Below are 15,843 nucleotides of genomic sequence, written 5' to 3' on the forward strand. Positions count from 1 at the left end.
AGCCCAGCCGCGCGCGCCCCGCGCCGGCCGCGCGCCCGCCCGCCCCCCGCCCCCCCCCACCCCCCCCCACCCCGCGTGAGCTCGTCCGCAGCGCCGCGTGCGGGCAGCGGGAGGTACCACCCGCCCGGAGAAGGGAGGGGGTCCAGGCACGGGCAGGTGCGCGCGCCCGGCGCAGTGCGCTCCCCACCTCAGCCAGCCCCGGTACGACGCCGTGGGCACCACGTCGAATCATTGAGGTTGGAAAAGACCTCGAGGATCATCAAGTCCAACCACCAACCCAACACCCCCAGGCCCCCTAAACCATGCCCTGAAGTGCCACATCTGCACATTTTGTGAACCCCCCTAGGGACGGTGACTCCCCCACCTCTCTGGGCAGCCTGTGCCAAGGCCTGACCGCTCTGGCACTAAAGATACTTTCCCTCATATCCAACCCAAACCTCCCCTGACGCAGCCTGAGGCCGTTCCCTCTCGTCCCGTCACTGGTGCCTTGGGAGCAGAGACCGACCCCCCCCTCACTCCAGCCCCTCTCAGGCAGCTGCAGAGAGCGAGAAGGGCTCCCCTCAGCCCCCCCTTCTCCAGGCTAAACCCCCCCAGCCCCCTCAGCCGCCCCCCAGCACACTTGTGCTCCAGACCCTGCCCCAGCCCCGCTGCCCTTCTCTGGACACGCTCCAGCCCCTCCAGGCCCTTCTTGTCCCGAGGGGCCCAACCCTGAGCCCAGCACTCGAGGTGGGGCCTCCCCAGGGCCGAGCACAGGGGCCCCATCCCTGCCCGGCCCCTGCTGGCCACCCCAGTGCTGACACAAGCCCGGGGGCTGGTGGCCTCCTTGGCCACCCGGGCACTGCTGGCTCATGCCCAGCCGGCTGTCAGCCAGCCCCCCCAGGGCCTTCTCCGCCGGGCACTTCCCAGCCCCTCTGCCCCAGGCCTGGGGCGCTGCCTGGGGTTGGTGTGACCCAAGGGCAGGACCTGGCACTTGGCCTTGTTAAACCTCACACAACTGGCCTCGGCCCATCGATCCAGCCCATCCAGGTCCCTCTGTCCACAGGGACATGATACACCTGGGGAAGGCGTGCTATGCCTGGAGTCACAGTGCTGCAGCCACGGTCACTCTGCAATGGCTGGGGACAGCGTGCTGTGGTTGGGGATACCATGCTATGACCAGGGTACTTTGCTACAGCCACAGTCACCATGCTGCTTCTGGAGATAGCGTGCTATGACCAGGGGTAGGGTGCAGTTGCAAGGGTCACTGTGCTATGCCAGCATCACCGTGCAATGGCAAGGGCTACCTGTGCCATGGCAACACATGCAGCTGCAAGTACCTGGGCTGTTGGCTGGAGGGAGATGCTGTAGCGCAGGGAGTTCACCACACTGAGCAGGTCCATCTGCTCCACCACTACAGATACACACCTTGCTTCCCCTGAAACAAACACCCTTTCTCCATCCAGACCCACTGGTGTCCCTGATAATAGCTGGGACAGGCAGATGCCACAGCAGAGAGGGCTGCTGTCACCTCTTCTGGGGAGCGAGAGCCTAGGAGGTCCCTGCAGCAGGCAGCATCACCTCAGTGCTGACCTACAGCACAAGCGAGGTCCTCTGCTGGCAGCTCGCTCGGGGCCTTTGGTGAGAGCAGCCCGTTTGCATGGCAGAGGCAAAGGTTTGGCAGCTGCTTCACAGCAAGGCACGTCATTACGCACCCACGAGCTGGTACAAGGAAAGGGAAGACTGATGGGGCTGAAGCTCTTGATTTTCTGGTGCAGGAAAGGAGGCACCCAGAGCTGCTGTGGGACAGGAGGAGGCCATGCCCTGTCCCTGCTCTCTCCCCAGGGACAGCAGGAAGGAGAGGAACCTTACAGAGGGAAACCCTCAATTACTGCAAAGGGAGTTCCCCCCTCCCCGCAGCTCCAGGACCATCTCCTGAGTTAGTTTTCATAGCACCGTGATGATGATCCCGGTTCCATAGATACCGATGCCATGACAACTCTGACATCATCTCTGCTTCAGACGGGAACTGCAGGGAAAGTCGCAGGGAGGAGTACGCATGCACTGCTGGCACGGAGCAGGCCTCCGGTTGGGGCTGGGGGGCTCCTCATGGCTCCACCACCAGCTCTCTCCCAACCCAGTGTCCGTACAGCTCTGTTTCCCCATGCAGGGACCGGTGCTGCTTGCTGTGGGATCACACGGGGTATGCATGTAGCAGGCGTGTTAAGACCCTTACATGCGAAATGCTGTAACAAAGTGAAGGATTTCCGTGTTGTGGGCCCCATCTCCAGCTCGCTTTGGCCTTCTGCAGCTTTGTCAGTGTGTTCTTTCTGGCAGGTAGAATCAGGATTTAACTGTTAAAGCTCGTGATGATGCCATTCAGTTTTTCTCAATTACAGGTGAGTCATCATCTCTCCAGATCTATTTCTGACTCTCAGCAGGAAAAGCAGAATTCAGCCTTTCACTCCCTCAATGTCACCAGCTCAGTAGAAATCACATTTTACTATGCAAAAAAGAAATGGCTACGAAGAGAACACCAGGTTGGTCCCTCCCGCTTTCTTCTGGCAGGATGGCTCATGGGGCTGGCCAGAGATTGCACCTCAGCATCAAGAGCATCTCCGGCTCATCCCCCAATTGCAGATTTAAGAACAAAGACCGTATTTACTTGAAGGGGTTACCACAGGTGAGGTTTTTCAAACAGCTTCAGCAGTTTAGAAGCAGCTGTTCCAGCATCCTGAAAAATTATTTTCATGCTTTAAGAACAAACCGTCCTGGATCCATCCGCCCAGAGTTAGGTGCGATGGCAAGGGCAGCCCTGCTCCCCAAGGGCAGCCAGTGCCAAGTAGGCTCCCTTGTACGGGTTGGGCTCAGCACACCCCACATCTCGCCCCACGAGCAGGTGTCCCCTATAGGTATTGCCGCACCATACGCCCCAGGTGGGTCTGTGCAACGCGAGCAGCTCGCACACAGAGAAGGCTGCGCACAGACCTTCAAAAGCCAAAGGCACTAAGAAAGCTTTGCAGTAGGGCGCACGTGCAGGAGAGCAGCGTGCTCCCAGGGTACCACCCAGGGAATCATCCAGACCTCTGGGGCCTGCTCTTGGTTGTCTGGTGACATTGGAAAAGATGCTTCAGTCCTCCTGGGCCTCTGCTCCCCATTTCTAAAACATCTTGCCCAGCTCATTTGTCCCGACCAGGGCAGGCATATTTCAGACAATGCAAAGCACAAGGGACCAAGATACTGCCTGAATCTTTTAGATGTTACCGTAGAACAAACCATAACCATTTCCAGACAGATACACGTTTTATATACTTCAGGGCATGACCATGATGCATCAGGCAAGATCCCCACAGAAATCCCTTCTTTTAAATTTGTCCTCTTTCTTCCGTGTTTGTGTCTCCAACTTCTGCTGCGCACAGCACATTTATACAATCGTTTTTCACGTTGTGTTGTCCTAGCTTTTGTCCCCTGCTACAGTGCAGATAAAGCACAGTAGCTATCTCTAGCCTACATGCAAACTGTAGTTCTGTTTCACTTCCTATTGCTGCAAATAAGCTAGCAGATACACAGAGCCAGCCAATAACGGGAAAGGATATTGCACCTTGGAATATTTTCCCCATCAAATGGGGGAAAAGAACAGTGTTTGGAAATAGCACTTTCCAGAGCATTATTTCAGCTTTAACAAGTTCTGTCTGCATTTACCGTTCCCCCTGGATTCCAGTGACAGGGAGCAAGGACAGCAGCATGCAGGCAAGCGCCTGAGATCTGTGCGTGTTTTGATTTCACGTGAGTTTAATTAAGGGCAGTGGAAAACATGGGTTTGCCTCCCGCTTCTTGTAGTCACACTGACGACTTAATCTTTGTCTCCAACACAAAAAAGCAATCCGGTTTGTACCCAGGAGTTCATACATGGATGTGACAACCTCGGGGTTACAAAACGTGGGGCTTTCCTTCTTCAAAGCTTGAGTCAGCCCTCACCTCTTGGCTAAGGGCTGATTTCACCTCTACAGAGCTAAGAGCAGCGATGTTTCTCAAGGGCATATGGTGAAACATAAAGGGGTTATGAAAGCTCACCAAGTTACCTATTGTCAGCTGAACGACTGTAAGCAATGCTAGTGTCGCTCTGTGAAACGCAACGTATTTGCCAAAACTGCCAAGCAGATGGCTGAAGCTAAGGCACCCTGCTTCACAACGCCAGTGCTGCGATCGCTGGGATTGGGACCTGGCCCATAGGAAGCCCGGTAAAGAACAAGATATATTGATATCATTTCTTTCAGCAGGACCAACCATATTTTCTGTGGCAGAGGGTAGCAGCAGCATGCACCTGATTTGGCAGGCAAAACAACCAGCCACGCTTTCTACTTAACATCTCTAAAATAAAATAGTGATGTGAAACTGCCCTGCTCAGAACAGCTTTGACAATGTATTTACAGGGAGGCTGCTTCGGCCGAGCAATCCAAATAAGCAGAATGCTGGCTCTCCACAGCACGCGGCCCGAGAGAGCAGCCAGGCTCCGGCCGTGGTTTACAGCCCACCCACTTCAGCAACTCGGCGAGGTCTGACACTGTCTTTTGCACAGGCGTGGGTGGTAAAACGGCTTGCCCTTCACATTCCCTGGGCAGCACGCTTGAAGCAGTACTTTGATATATATGTTCATTTACTTGTTACTCTGAAATGCTTCGCTTGATGTTCATTAGAGTTTGGCTGATACTGCTTTCACCCATTAGTATCTAGAAAAACAGGTAAGTTGATGGGAATACTTGAGAGGTGTTTAGAAATTCATAGTGTCCAGTAATGGAGAGAATGGCTTCCTGATTAGCATGCTAAGGTATCGCTATCACTAGAAAGCTACTTAATGCCCTCCACCCTAAGAGATCCAAAAATATCTGGGAGATGATTTATTAGCTGATTACTCATCCACTTCTGAAATGCAGCCATTTCTCAGGTGGGGTTCAGCAGTTTCTGTGCAGGTATAAACGCAAGCTAAGTACACTATAAAAACAGGCAGAAAACTTTACTAACTGAAATCGCCAGGGAAGATTTGGGTAGCAGAATTCAGTTAACCGAGACAGCATTTGTAAGAGTTAACATCTCAGTACCTGCATAAAAAACAAACTGAATGAAAACCCCAGAAGGTTTCAAAACGCTTTCCAGTAGTGCAACTGTAGGCTTGACGTCTCATCTAGTAAATTTACTCTTTGCTTGTCCTCAATATATATCATAGCACAAAAAGTTTGGGGTTTTTAGCAAACCAGCAATCTAATCTGATTCAGTCACTGGGCTGAACTCTGCTCCGTGAAGGTGCTCACCACCTTGGGAGGAGCTAGATGAAAGAGAAATAAGATCTCTAGCTGTTTTCCAAACTGACCTCCTTAAAATCACAACAGCAAGTCACATCATGTAGGGCCTGACCAACAAGTTGACTTTGGTGCTTGTCATCTGCTACCTGCTCGGTGTTGCAGCTAAGCAGGTATGGTAATGAGAGCTGAGCTGACAGCTACAAGGACCCGGGGCAGCCTCCGAGCAGCTCGAGCCATGCTCTGACATGCATAGCTTCTACAATTCTCATTTGAGCTACACCAAGCTTTGCTGCCAAAGGAGCTCTCCCGGTTCAGTCTTTTTGTTATCATCATTTCTGCTCATGTTACATAAGAACGCAAGATCCACAGTGCAAGTTCTGGGAGGGGGGAAAAAAGGGACATGATATTTGCATAATGAATGTGGTATTTATAGTGATATACTGAAAATGAGAAGTGCTTTGTTTCTTACTGAATGTAGCAAACAGCCAACAGGTCCTCGGATTCAACAGAAAGACGTAACCTGACATAAAGGGGATTTGTGGGATGGATTGAGATGAGCTATTTCATCGTAGCGAGCAACCTCGGGCCCAGGACTATGCAGTACAAGCACACTGAAATAGCCTCCCTGAAAGAGGTTGTCGTCTGAATAGGAAATACAGGCGAAAGCTGATGAAACGGCTATTTTTATCCCCATTTTGCAGAAGTGGAAGTGTGGCTGCAGAAGTGACTTACCTGGAGTCCAGCAAGAAGCTTATGACTAACTAAGAACTGAGTTTTGATCTCTTGAGTCTCCGGGCACGTGCTTGAGCAATCCAGGCCTCATTTTATATATACCTTGCATAACTTTTACCTCATCTAAGAAGCATGACAAGAGGCACAGTCACAGAATCCACTTTTTCACACTACTGGTAGTTTGGGCCAGACGTCAAGGATGGAAAAAACAGGGAAAGCCTAGCTTTGGCTGACTGTACTCGGCATTTGAAAAGCAAGTCCCCATCCAGCACCATCTAGTACTGGGACTTGAGTCTAGGCCTAAAGCTTGGTGTTCTGGAAAAAATGGAAGCTTTGAGGGACTGTATGAAATACCTGCCTGGTGTCTGCAGGAAAGATGTCAACTTAACTCAGCTGTTTTCGTTCTCGCAGATCTGCTAATTCATAGCAAGGCTGCCATGAAACTCTGTGGGATTTCTTCCTACCTCTGTCCATGCAGAAAGGCTTGGTTGCATCCCTGTATCTCAAAAGGAACAACTTTGCTGAAATCATGGCTGTCTTGTGATCTTCCTTCCAAATCCTTTTTCCTCCATGAAGCATCCTGAGCAGATGACACCTGTGCCAAGTGAGTTTGATCCCTTCTCTGACTGAAAATGATGCCTGTTTCATGACTGCTGCGTACCGTTCCCCTTCCCTATGCCTGGCCTGTGCACAAGCCCAAACGTGTCTGCGCATCCACTGAAGAGCTTGTGCATGGCACAGCTGAGTTGTGGCAGCTTGGACCAGCTCACCTTTAAGCAAGGTACACATCTGGCTCCCATCTGCTGTTGGCTCAGGTCACGGGGAACAAAGCAAGCCATGGGACCTAACCCAAAGCAGCCCCTGCCACCAAGAGGACCTCTGAAGGATGGCCACAGCTGAAGTCACTTGCCTACAAGCAAGTAAAAACACCCTATATTACATACACAGGGCTCTGTATAAGAAAGCGACTGTTACAAAATTATCTGATAAAATTCACTCACCCTTTCCAATCTGTTAATGACCTAATAAAAAAAGCCAGAGCTTTTCCATATATGACCAGCTATGGGCTGAAGATCAGGTAGGAAACACGCTGGAAATAGCATCCGGTGTTCCATTATACTTCTGAGTACAGATTTTAGCTACAAACAACACATCCCTCATTCAGGTAATTATAATGAGGTATTGCACACTAGTTTGAAAAGTACCTGAAGTCACCAAAATCTCCTCCCAAACCCACAGAAAAGGGACTAGTATGAGGTAAAACATTCGATATCTTGGAGCAGTCAGCTATCCCAGAGAAGTTTGAGACAGGAAAGTCAACAAAATACATGCTTTGTTGCCCTCTACTGTTTCCTTGGTTAAGATGCAAAGCAATTTTCCCCATAGCTGCACCCCTGTGAAGCACATTGCAGTAACAGACAACAGACACCAAGAAGCAGAGTGGCATGTGATATATGGGAGGGAAAGCCTAAGACCAGGAAGAGGCTTCTGCATTAGGAGTCCTCGAAAGGAAAACCATCAGCCTGCACTAGCACAACGCACAGAAGGAGATGTAACCTTTCTGCAGGAAGCAACACAGCAAGGTCATGAGAGGCAGGGGCAGAATCATAGAATTATTAAGGTTGGAAAAGACCTCAAGGATCATTATGTCCAATCATCAACCCAACACCCCCAGGCCCCCTAAACCATGGCCCCAAGTGCCACGGCTACATGGGTTTTGAACCCCCCTAGGGACGGTGACTCCCCCACCTCTCTGGGCAGCCTGTGCCAAGGCCTGACCGCTCTGGCACTAAAGACATTTTCCCTCACACCCAACCTAAACCTCCCCTGACGCAGCCTGAGGCCGTTCCCTCTCGTCCCGTCACTGGTGACTTGGGAGCAGAGACCAACCCCCCCCTCACTCCAGCCCCTCTCAGGCAGCTGCAGAGAGCGAGAAGGGCTCCCCTCAGCCCCCTCTTCTCCAGGCTAAACCCCCCCAGCCCCCTCAGCCGCCCCCCAGCACACTTGTGCTCCAGACCCTGCCCCAGCCCCCTGCCCTTCTCTGGACACGCTCCAGCCCCTCAAGGCCCTTCTTGTCCCGAGGGGCCCAACCCTGAGCCCAGCACTCGAGGTGGGGCCTCCCCAGTGCCGAGCACAGGGGCCCCATCCCTGCCCGGCTCCTGCTGGCCACCCCAGTGCTGACACAAGCCCGGGGGCTGGTGGCCTCCTTGGCCACCCGGGCACTGCTGGCTCATGCCCAGCCGGCTGTCAGCCCGCACCCCCAGGGCCTTCTCCGCCGGGCACTTCCCAGCCCCTCTGCCCCAGGCCTGGGGCACTGCCTGGGGTTGGTGTGACCCAAGGGCAGGACCCGGCACTGGGCCTTGTTAAACCTCACACAGCTGGCCTCGGCCCATAGATTCAGCCTGTCCAGGTCCCTCTGCAGAGCCTTCCTGCCCGCGACCAGATCAACACTCCCGCCCAACTTGGTGTGATCTGCAAACTTACTGAGGACACACTTGAACCCCTCATCCAGATCATTGATAAAGATGTTAAACAAGACTGACCCCAACACAGAGCCCAGCAGGCCTCAGTGCCAGGACCACTGTCTAAGAGCTAGGCCATGCCAGATGCTCTGAGCCCAGACAAGCGCTAGCATAACTTTCCAGGCTGTATTAGCTACCCTTCACCAGCCCAGCATGTGCAGGCAGGATTGTCACGCACCGAGGGGAACAGAACAGCGTCAAAGCTAGTGCTGCTCGTTAAGACTTCACTTCCAGAAATAATTACAAAAACAAAGAACTGACAGCAATAACAGATTCCCTGGCATCAGTACAGACACGGATTCCGAGAACATTTACCCTTAGTTGGTAGGAACAAACCTTTGTTTCAGAGTTTTGCAAACTGCAGCAAGTCTGACATGCAGTAGCTGCACGCCGCATGCCAACTACCACCATCTCTCAGGTCCCTCGACTGGGAATTAGTTGTGCATCGGTGCAGACACACCTGAACTCGCTGCGTCAGCCAGCCTGGAAGCATCACATGTTGTGCACAGACACTTCCCTGTGGGACTTGCCAATCCAGGTCAGTGCTCCAGCAAACCACACCGCTGACCGCCAGCCTTTCAGAGAGTCCTCTACGTTCTAACTGCTGATTTGCCTACATGCCTTTAACTGTCTTTTTGCTTTACTTGCGTTATTATATTTCCTATTAGCCTACAAAATCAAGAGCTGGCTTCACATAACCTTGTTGGCAGTTTCTACTCAAGTGTTTATTCCCGACTACACAAACTACTGAACGGCTCCTCTCCATCATTCAGACAAAAAACTGAAAAGCCACTCCAGAAATTAAAAAAAAAAACCAAACCCAAAACAAAAACAAAACATTGCTGATAGAAAGGGGTGAAAAAACCAAAGTAAAGTCTAAACCCTACCCTCTTCAAGCCTGTAAAACTCCAAAAGGTAGAAATATCACACACTGCCTGTAACAGGCTGAGGCAAGAGACACACGCAAACAAAGCAGCTCCTGGGAATCTTACCGTCAACAGGAGACTCTCTACGCACCGCAGAGGAACAGCTAATCCCTGGAAAAATGTTACAGGCATAGTGGTGCTTCTGGCAACACCTGTACTTGTTACTTGCTTAAGCAGCTCTGCCTCCCATTCATGAAGCCGACAATACCCTTGTGGCTCCCTGCTCTTTACTTTCAGCTGGGGGGTGGGAAGAAAAATTCCAGCTATGAATGCAAACTAGTCCATGAAGACAGTAAGTCCTTTGTGAAGCTGAAAGGTTAGCCAGGTGCCTATTACACAGGAGCAGCTCTTGAGGGAGGTCCCGCAAGCTCCTTAGGCAGCACCTGCTCCAGATCCTTTGTCTTGCAAGAGCTCCTCATGCTGATAGAAAGCAGCTTTCCCTTTCTGGTGACCGTGATGGCATGTGCACAGCTGCATGGTGAATATGCAGTTAACAAACGTTGCCCTTCAGTAGATAACTCTGCCAATCCTGCCTCAAATTCAGCAAGATTTGAGCTGCTCCCAGCCATAACGCTACCCTTAATGCTGTTAGAAACACAAAACAAATCACTTGAACCCCATAAAAAAATCCCACTGGTCCCCACAAAAAAACACACTCTGACCTGATGGGTAAGGGCCCGCTGTACAAAATCATTGCATTTTTGTAGCTTCTCAGCCCAGAAAACTGCACCAATTCAGCAGCACAACAGGAAGAGATCGAGTTGCAGCGCCACCTCGTCTGATCAATAAATGCACACAGAATCACGCAACCTCAGCTCAGCAATCAAGCTCAGACAGCGATACTCTGGCATGAAGAAAGTTAGACACACCAGCACAGTACGATGCCTTTTCCTAAGGTCTCATGCAGTAGGGAAGCCAGGAGTGAACTTAGTTGCTTTATTATTTTCACATCAACAGGAAATATAATTTGAATACAGATATTTTTAAAACTAGATTTAATCAAGTGCATTTAGAAGAGATTTCACAATTGCCTGTACACAAATACAAGTATCTTCAATAGAAATTCCTTACATAAGATTAAAACTCGAGATGTGATACAAACGAGCAGCAAAAAACCCCCACCCCCTTCCCCGCACAGTCAAGTCCACAGAGATTAAGATATGCCTGAGAAACATCTAAGTCAAAGCTCTTCTGCAAAGCCATAAACAGGAGAGAGCAGAGTGCAAGCATATATTTTACCAAATGGCCACTTAGCAAAGCTGCAAACTGCCCTGATAACATCCGTGCAGCTGCAGCTGGTGGCCTCGTTATTAGGAAGCATCCACTAAAGATGCTGGCACCACTGCCAGGGCAGCAGAACCCTACCCGCTGGCAGAAGGGGTTCTCTCTCCTGCACCCCTCTTCCGCTTCCTCCAACAACACAAGGTGACAAGAATGTGTTGCCACAGCTGCTCCCCCTGATTTTGCACAGGATACACATTTATTTTCCTCTCACACCCTTAAGACGTGGACGGACGCTGCAGTATGGGGGAAGGTTACCAGCAGCTTGCCAGCACAAGACAGCAGCGATCCCAGAACTCAGCTGCGGAGATCGAGCACACTTGGACAAGTAAGTGCAGCTTACCCACCTGGCCCATTTTCAGTATGCAGATAAGACAGGTGTTCTACCAACCTGCTCATTTACACTGAAGGAAATTATGAAGAGATCTCGTCACCTGCTCCATGGGCAATGAAATTGTGCCAGAGAATAGTGGAGGGCAGATTGGAGAGGAAGAACAGTAAATTCCTCCTTTAGCACAACCAAGTCCAGCCTGTCCACACCCCCAGCTGCTAAGGCCATCCTGGCAGAGCTGGGTAATTTATGTCAGGCCTAACAAGGGGGAGGGGGAGCGCTACAGCCTTTTTCTTGGTCCTTTCCCCACTAGTGGGTACCAGTGTGCTTCGTTTGGGGGATTGGCTTTAATACTAAAAACCAAGGGCTGGAATTTGTTTGTTCTAAGCAGCTCAACATGCTAATAGGGAAGTTTTCTGAGCACTTTCAATAACCTGAATGATACCTTCAAGTCATAAATCAGATTGCACACTTCATGAAGTACCTTATTGGTCACTTTCTTTGGGTTTGTGTTTAGAAACGTTACTACATAGAAACCTTCAATAACCAGTCCATCAAGTTTGCCTCATAGAGTTTCATCAGGTCCAACCTGAAAGAACTAGGATACGCCATAAAACATTAAAACGTGTTTCCAAAGTTCTTATACTTTTCTGAACACTAAGGAGCCCCATGCGGGCAGGTTTGAAGATCAAAGTTCTTAGATACAAGCTGTTATCACTCTAATACTTCTATAAAAGTACTGTTAACATTTCAGGTAATACCCAATCAGCAAGATTAAATTTACAAATGTAGTGTAGTGCATGAAATAAGGAAGCTCACTGACACACACAGGAAAACCTCAGCACAGAAGGAAAAAGCTTACTATTGTTAAGGTTTGTGCAAACTCCTGCAATCTTTTCACAGCCATAAATGCAGTAAGGGCATGATATCACTATTTTAAGAACTTGAAATTGTTTCGACCTTTTTTTTTTTTTATAAGCTGTCTCTTCTTATAAAGAGACATGTTTCTAAGCATTATGGTGTAAATAATTTGCTATTTCACTTCAATCTGAAATTCAAAATTATGTATCAATACACTGATGCGGTATAGCTGACCTAACAAATACATATAGCATGGATTCTGACTGGTTTTGAGAGGGGGAATCTACCCTAGGGACTCCTTTGAGTCCCCTGTGCAATAAATACTATGTAAAGCTGACATCACAGACTTAAGCAGGTCTCAAATACTGCAGGGGGCCTGTAAAGTCTTTTTGTTCTCAAGCATTTTTTAGCTAGGGGATAACACCAGAATAATCAACCAGGTCAGCAAGTACCAGTCAAGAGTTTCAGAACACAAGTGACATCTCAGAAATACCATACAGTAAACAAAGCTGAATATGCTTCATTACAGATATCAGTCTCAAGCTATTTCCATAACTGACTAAAGTTCACAGCAGAGATGAAGATGTTATCTGGTTTAAGAACAAACAGTTCAGTGAACTCACCATCATGGCACTTCTGGATCCAAAGAAAATTAGCAACCAACTTAAAACATTTGAACATCACCCAGTTAATACTTCATTCCACTCATCAGATGAAGGGTTTTTTCGGTTCTGCTTTAGTTTTCCTTTGTACAATGTCCTCTTACATGATAAGTTGAAACATAAAAACAAAATGAGAAATCCACGCTCTATGATTTTAGTGTTTAAACTAAAAATGTACCTGCCTTCAGGCCTTTTATCAAAGGAATTGGATCCAAGTTTAAAGAAATGCATTGGAGATCTTGGAAAGAGAGATCCAGGGGTACAGGCTTGGCACAGAGCACAGCATGAGTTTCCTCTACCAGAACAACAGAAATTAAAATTACAATTCATCAGATGCATTTTCTAAAATATCAGGATAATACCTGCAGGTAAACGTAAAATGCCACAGGGCAGCCCCCTACAACCACGTTCAGGGGAAAGGAATTCTAGTCATAGAAATAAGCAAATGCCCCTAAAATAAGGAAATGTCAAAATGAAAAAGTCTCCATGAGTTTGTCAGTCACTTAATTTCACAACTTTCTGGCAATTCCTGGGTCAAACGTAAGGCCTCAATCCCTCAGATAACACATTTATGTAATCATTTATCAACATACTATCAGGATAAGATTTTCAAATTTACTTTTAGAACTGGTTTACCTTTATTTCCACAAGCCGTATCAGTCACACGCACAAGCACGCAAACACACAGTTATTGACTCGCACATTTCCCTGCGGTGAGTCGACACCAGGTTGAATCGGTCTGTTAGATTTCCAGAGCAGTCTCTACGGATTAATCACAACTACCATCCTTCCAACCATCTCGCCAGCGCTCATCCACACGAGAGCAGTCAAATTCAGATTTCCCCAGTTTCCTGTTCACTTCATTATGAAGAAGACACAACCACTGGGAGAAGTTATTTCTGCTGCTAGTATCAGGCTGATTTGTACGTAATCTGCAAACAGGGAAGAGTAAACAAATGTTACTTCTTTACAGTCACCAACTTCAATACCCAAAGCGGGCGTATAGCGCACAGACAGCCAGAGTCGCCTTTTCTGCTATTGCAAGATGAGCCCCAAAGAGACCCCAGAAGGAAGCACGCAGACATCAGTCATTATCAGAGGCCAAACCTCCACTATAAAATACTGATGCCTGCGGCTGGCTTGGTTTCATTCAGTGCCTAGTCTTGTCGACTGGAAAAGACGCAGGAGTCAAACAGCTTATCTATGAGAAAAAGCAAGAAGTACTTGAGTTTATCCAAACACTGAATTAAAAAAAAAAGTAGAATAATAAATGAAAAATACTGAACAGTTGTTTTGCCATGTGATAACTGCTAAGTCAATAATTAGGTTTCATCATTCAGAAAAGAGGAGCTGAAATTTTCAAGAAACAAGTTGACAATAACAGGAGTAGACACCTTTATCAAACATCACTGCCCGTTTCAGTCTTTGCCTCCACTGCTGAGGTTGCCAATAAAGGGTGTTTTCTGGAGTATAAAACCACCTGCCTCCTGAAAGCCAAATTATTTCAAGCCCTAGACTAATTCCACAACCGAGCGCAAATCCAGTTTGAACCAGAAAAATCCTGAAATCGCCTCAGGGAGGCCTTGGAGGCAGCACATAAGCTAACAGCCCAGGAAAAGGTATTTGTTTTCTGAGTAACTGTATCTCTGATTGATGCAATAATGGAAGAAACCAATTCATGTATCTGCCAACCCCAGCTGCAGGAAGAGCTGCTGATATGCAAATAGCTGCTGCAGCCCAGCCTTTCAGGCTAGCCTCTTCAGCAACAGCCACCCAAAAAAGAAAAAAACAAAGGATGAATCAACTCACCTTTCCCTCAGATCCTCAGCACAGTGCTCACAGGGGTAAAACTTAGAGAAAAGGTTGATGAACTCCCTCATCTCCTTCTGCTGGGCACCGGTGGGGTGGTCGGGGTAGTAGGCTGCCATGGTGTGCAGGAATGCCCAGGTGTTGCGGCCCAGCTGCTCGCTGTCCAGGGGACAGTCCGGCGGCGGCTCTTTCTCCTCCACGACCGTCGTCGAGTCCTGGAGAAGGGGAGAGGGTTGTAAGGGGACGAAGGTGCTTGGTGGGGAAACAACCCCTCTGGCCTCGAAGAAGATGGAGGCCCCGTTCACACCCCCACCGAGGGGACACCCTACCCCTGGCCCCTCGAGGAGGGGGCCACGCAGCCCCTCAAGCTTGGCGGGGCAGGACAGAGGCCACTTCACAGCTCTACAGGGGCTGGAGGTACGACAGCCCCCCGGGATGACAGGGGAGGCTCCCGCCGCCGCCGCCGCCTCACCCCGCCGCCCGGAGCCGCCCGCTTCCTCTGCTCGCGGAGCCAGCTCTTGAAATCCGTGCAAGCTCGGCACGGCTTCTTGGACGGCTCCTCCGCCCCGGAGCCCGCAGCGCCGTGCGGGACGGCGAAGGGGAAGGCGAAAGAACCGTTCTCGGTGCCCGGGAACGACGATGCGCCGCGGCCCGGCCGGCCCTCCCTGGGCGCCGCCATCTTGGCGCCGCGGTGCACCACGGGCCGGGGCGGGAGGCCGCCATTTGAATTGTACCCGGTTTCCCTCAGGCGGGAGCGGGCAGCGTGAGGAGCCGGGACCGGGGCTTCGGCCTCGGGAAGGCCTCGCTGAACCCCCGGCCAGGCGCTGGCTCGAGGGACGGGGCTTTTCCCGGGTCTGGGTGAGGAAGCTCAGCCCGGGCGTTCACCATTAAACACCGCTGCACACAGAAGTGCACGTTTCTGATGTTTTCTTTTTTGCCAATACAGCAACAAGCTCTGGGTTTGAATCTTGTGTTTGAGGAGAGCAGGGTAGGTTTTCCTTCGCATAGCGCAGTGACATGAGCCTCCATCATGTATATACACACATACAACGTGTGTGGCAGAGGTCGTGGCACGGAGCAGCTCTCCTACATGCCAGTTGTGGCAAAGGGCACCTCGGTGTTATCTGTATCCGATACCGTCAACAGTGTGACTTAAAAAACAAATTGATAACTCAGTTCCAACTTATGTACCTGTAGCAAAACATGCCTGTATCAAATTTTACACATTTTAACACCTGTCATACACTTGTAAAACTATATTGAGGAAGGATTTACTTACCTCTTTCCCAGAGTGTTTGCACGTATTATATGAAGGCAGATATGTCGAAGTGAGCCCTCGCCTGCGGCTGGGCGCAGCCAGGGTGCTCGGGGGTGAAGGAGAGCCCAGGCCTTGCCCCAACTCTTTACTCTCAAGCAGACAATGACTTTCCTTTTAATCCTGTG

General features: G+C 49.9%; 1 protein-coding gene across 1 annotated transcript; it reads right to left on the bottom strand.

The window, feature by feature from the left end:
• Positions 1-10,378: 10,378 nt before the first annotated feature.
• On the bottom strand, positions 10,379-15,110 carry GFER (growth factor, augmenter of liver regeneration). The gene is made up of 3 exons (XM_064461379.1): positions 14,873-15,110; positions 14,401-14,615; positions 10,379-13,523 (listed from the first exon to the last, which is right to left on the bottom strand). Exons 1-3 carry the CDS (start codon positions 15,077-15,079, stop codon positions 13,361-13,363), a joined length of 585 nt encoding a protein of 194 aa, XP_064317449.1. The 5' UTR covers positions 15,080-15,110; the 3' UTR covers positions 10,379-13,360.
• Between the last annotated feature and the right edge of the window lie 733 nt (positions 15,111-15,843).

The sequence above is a fragment of the Phalacrocorax carbo genome, chromosome 10 (genome assembly GCF_963921805.1).
Source record: "Phalacrocorax carbo chromosome 10, bPhaCar2.1, whole genome shotgun sequence".
NCBI lineage: Eukaryota > Metazoa > Chordata > Aves > Suliformes > Phalacrocoracidae > Phalacrocorax > Phalacrocorax carbo.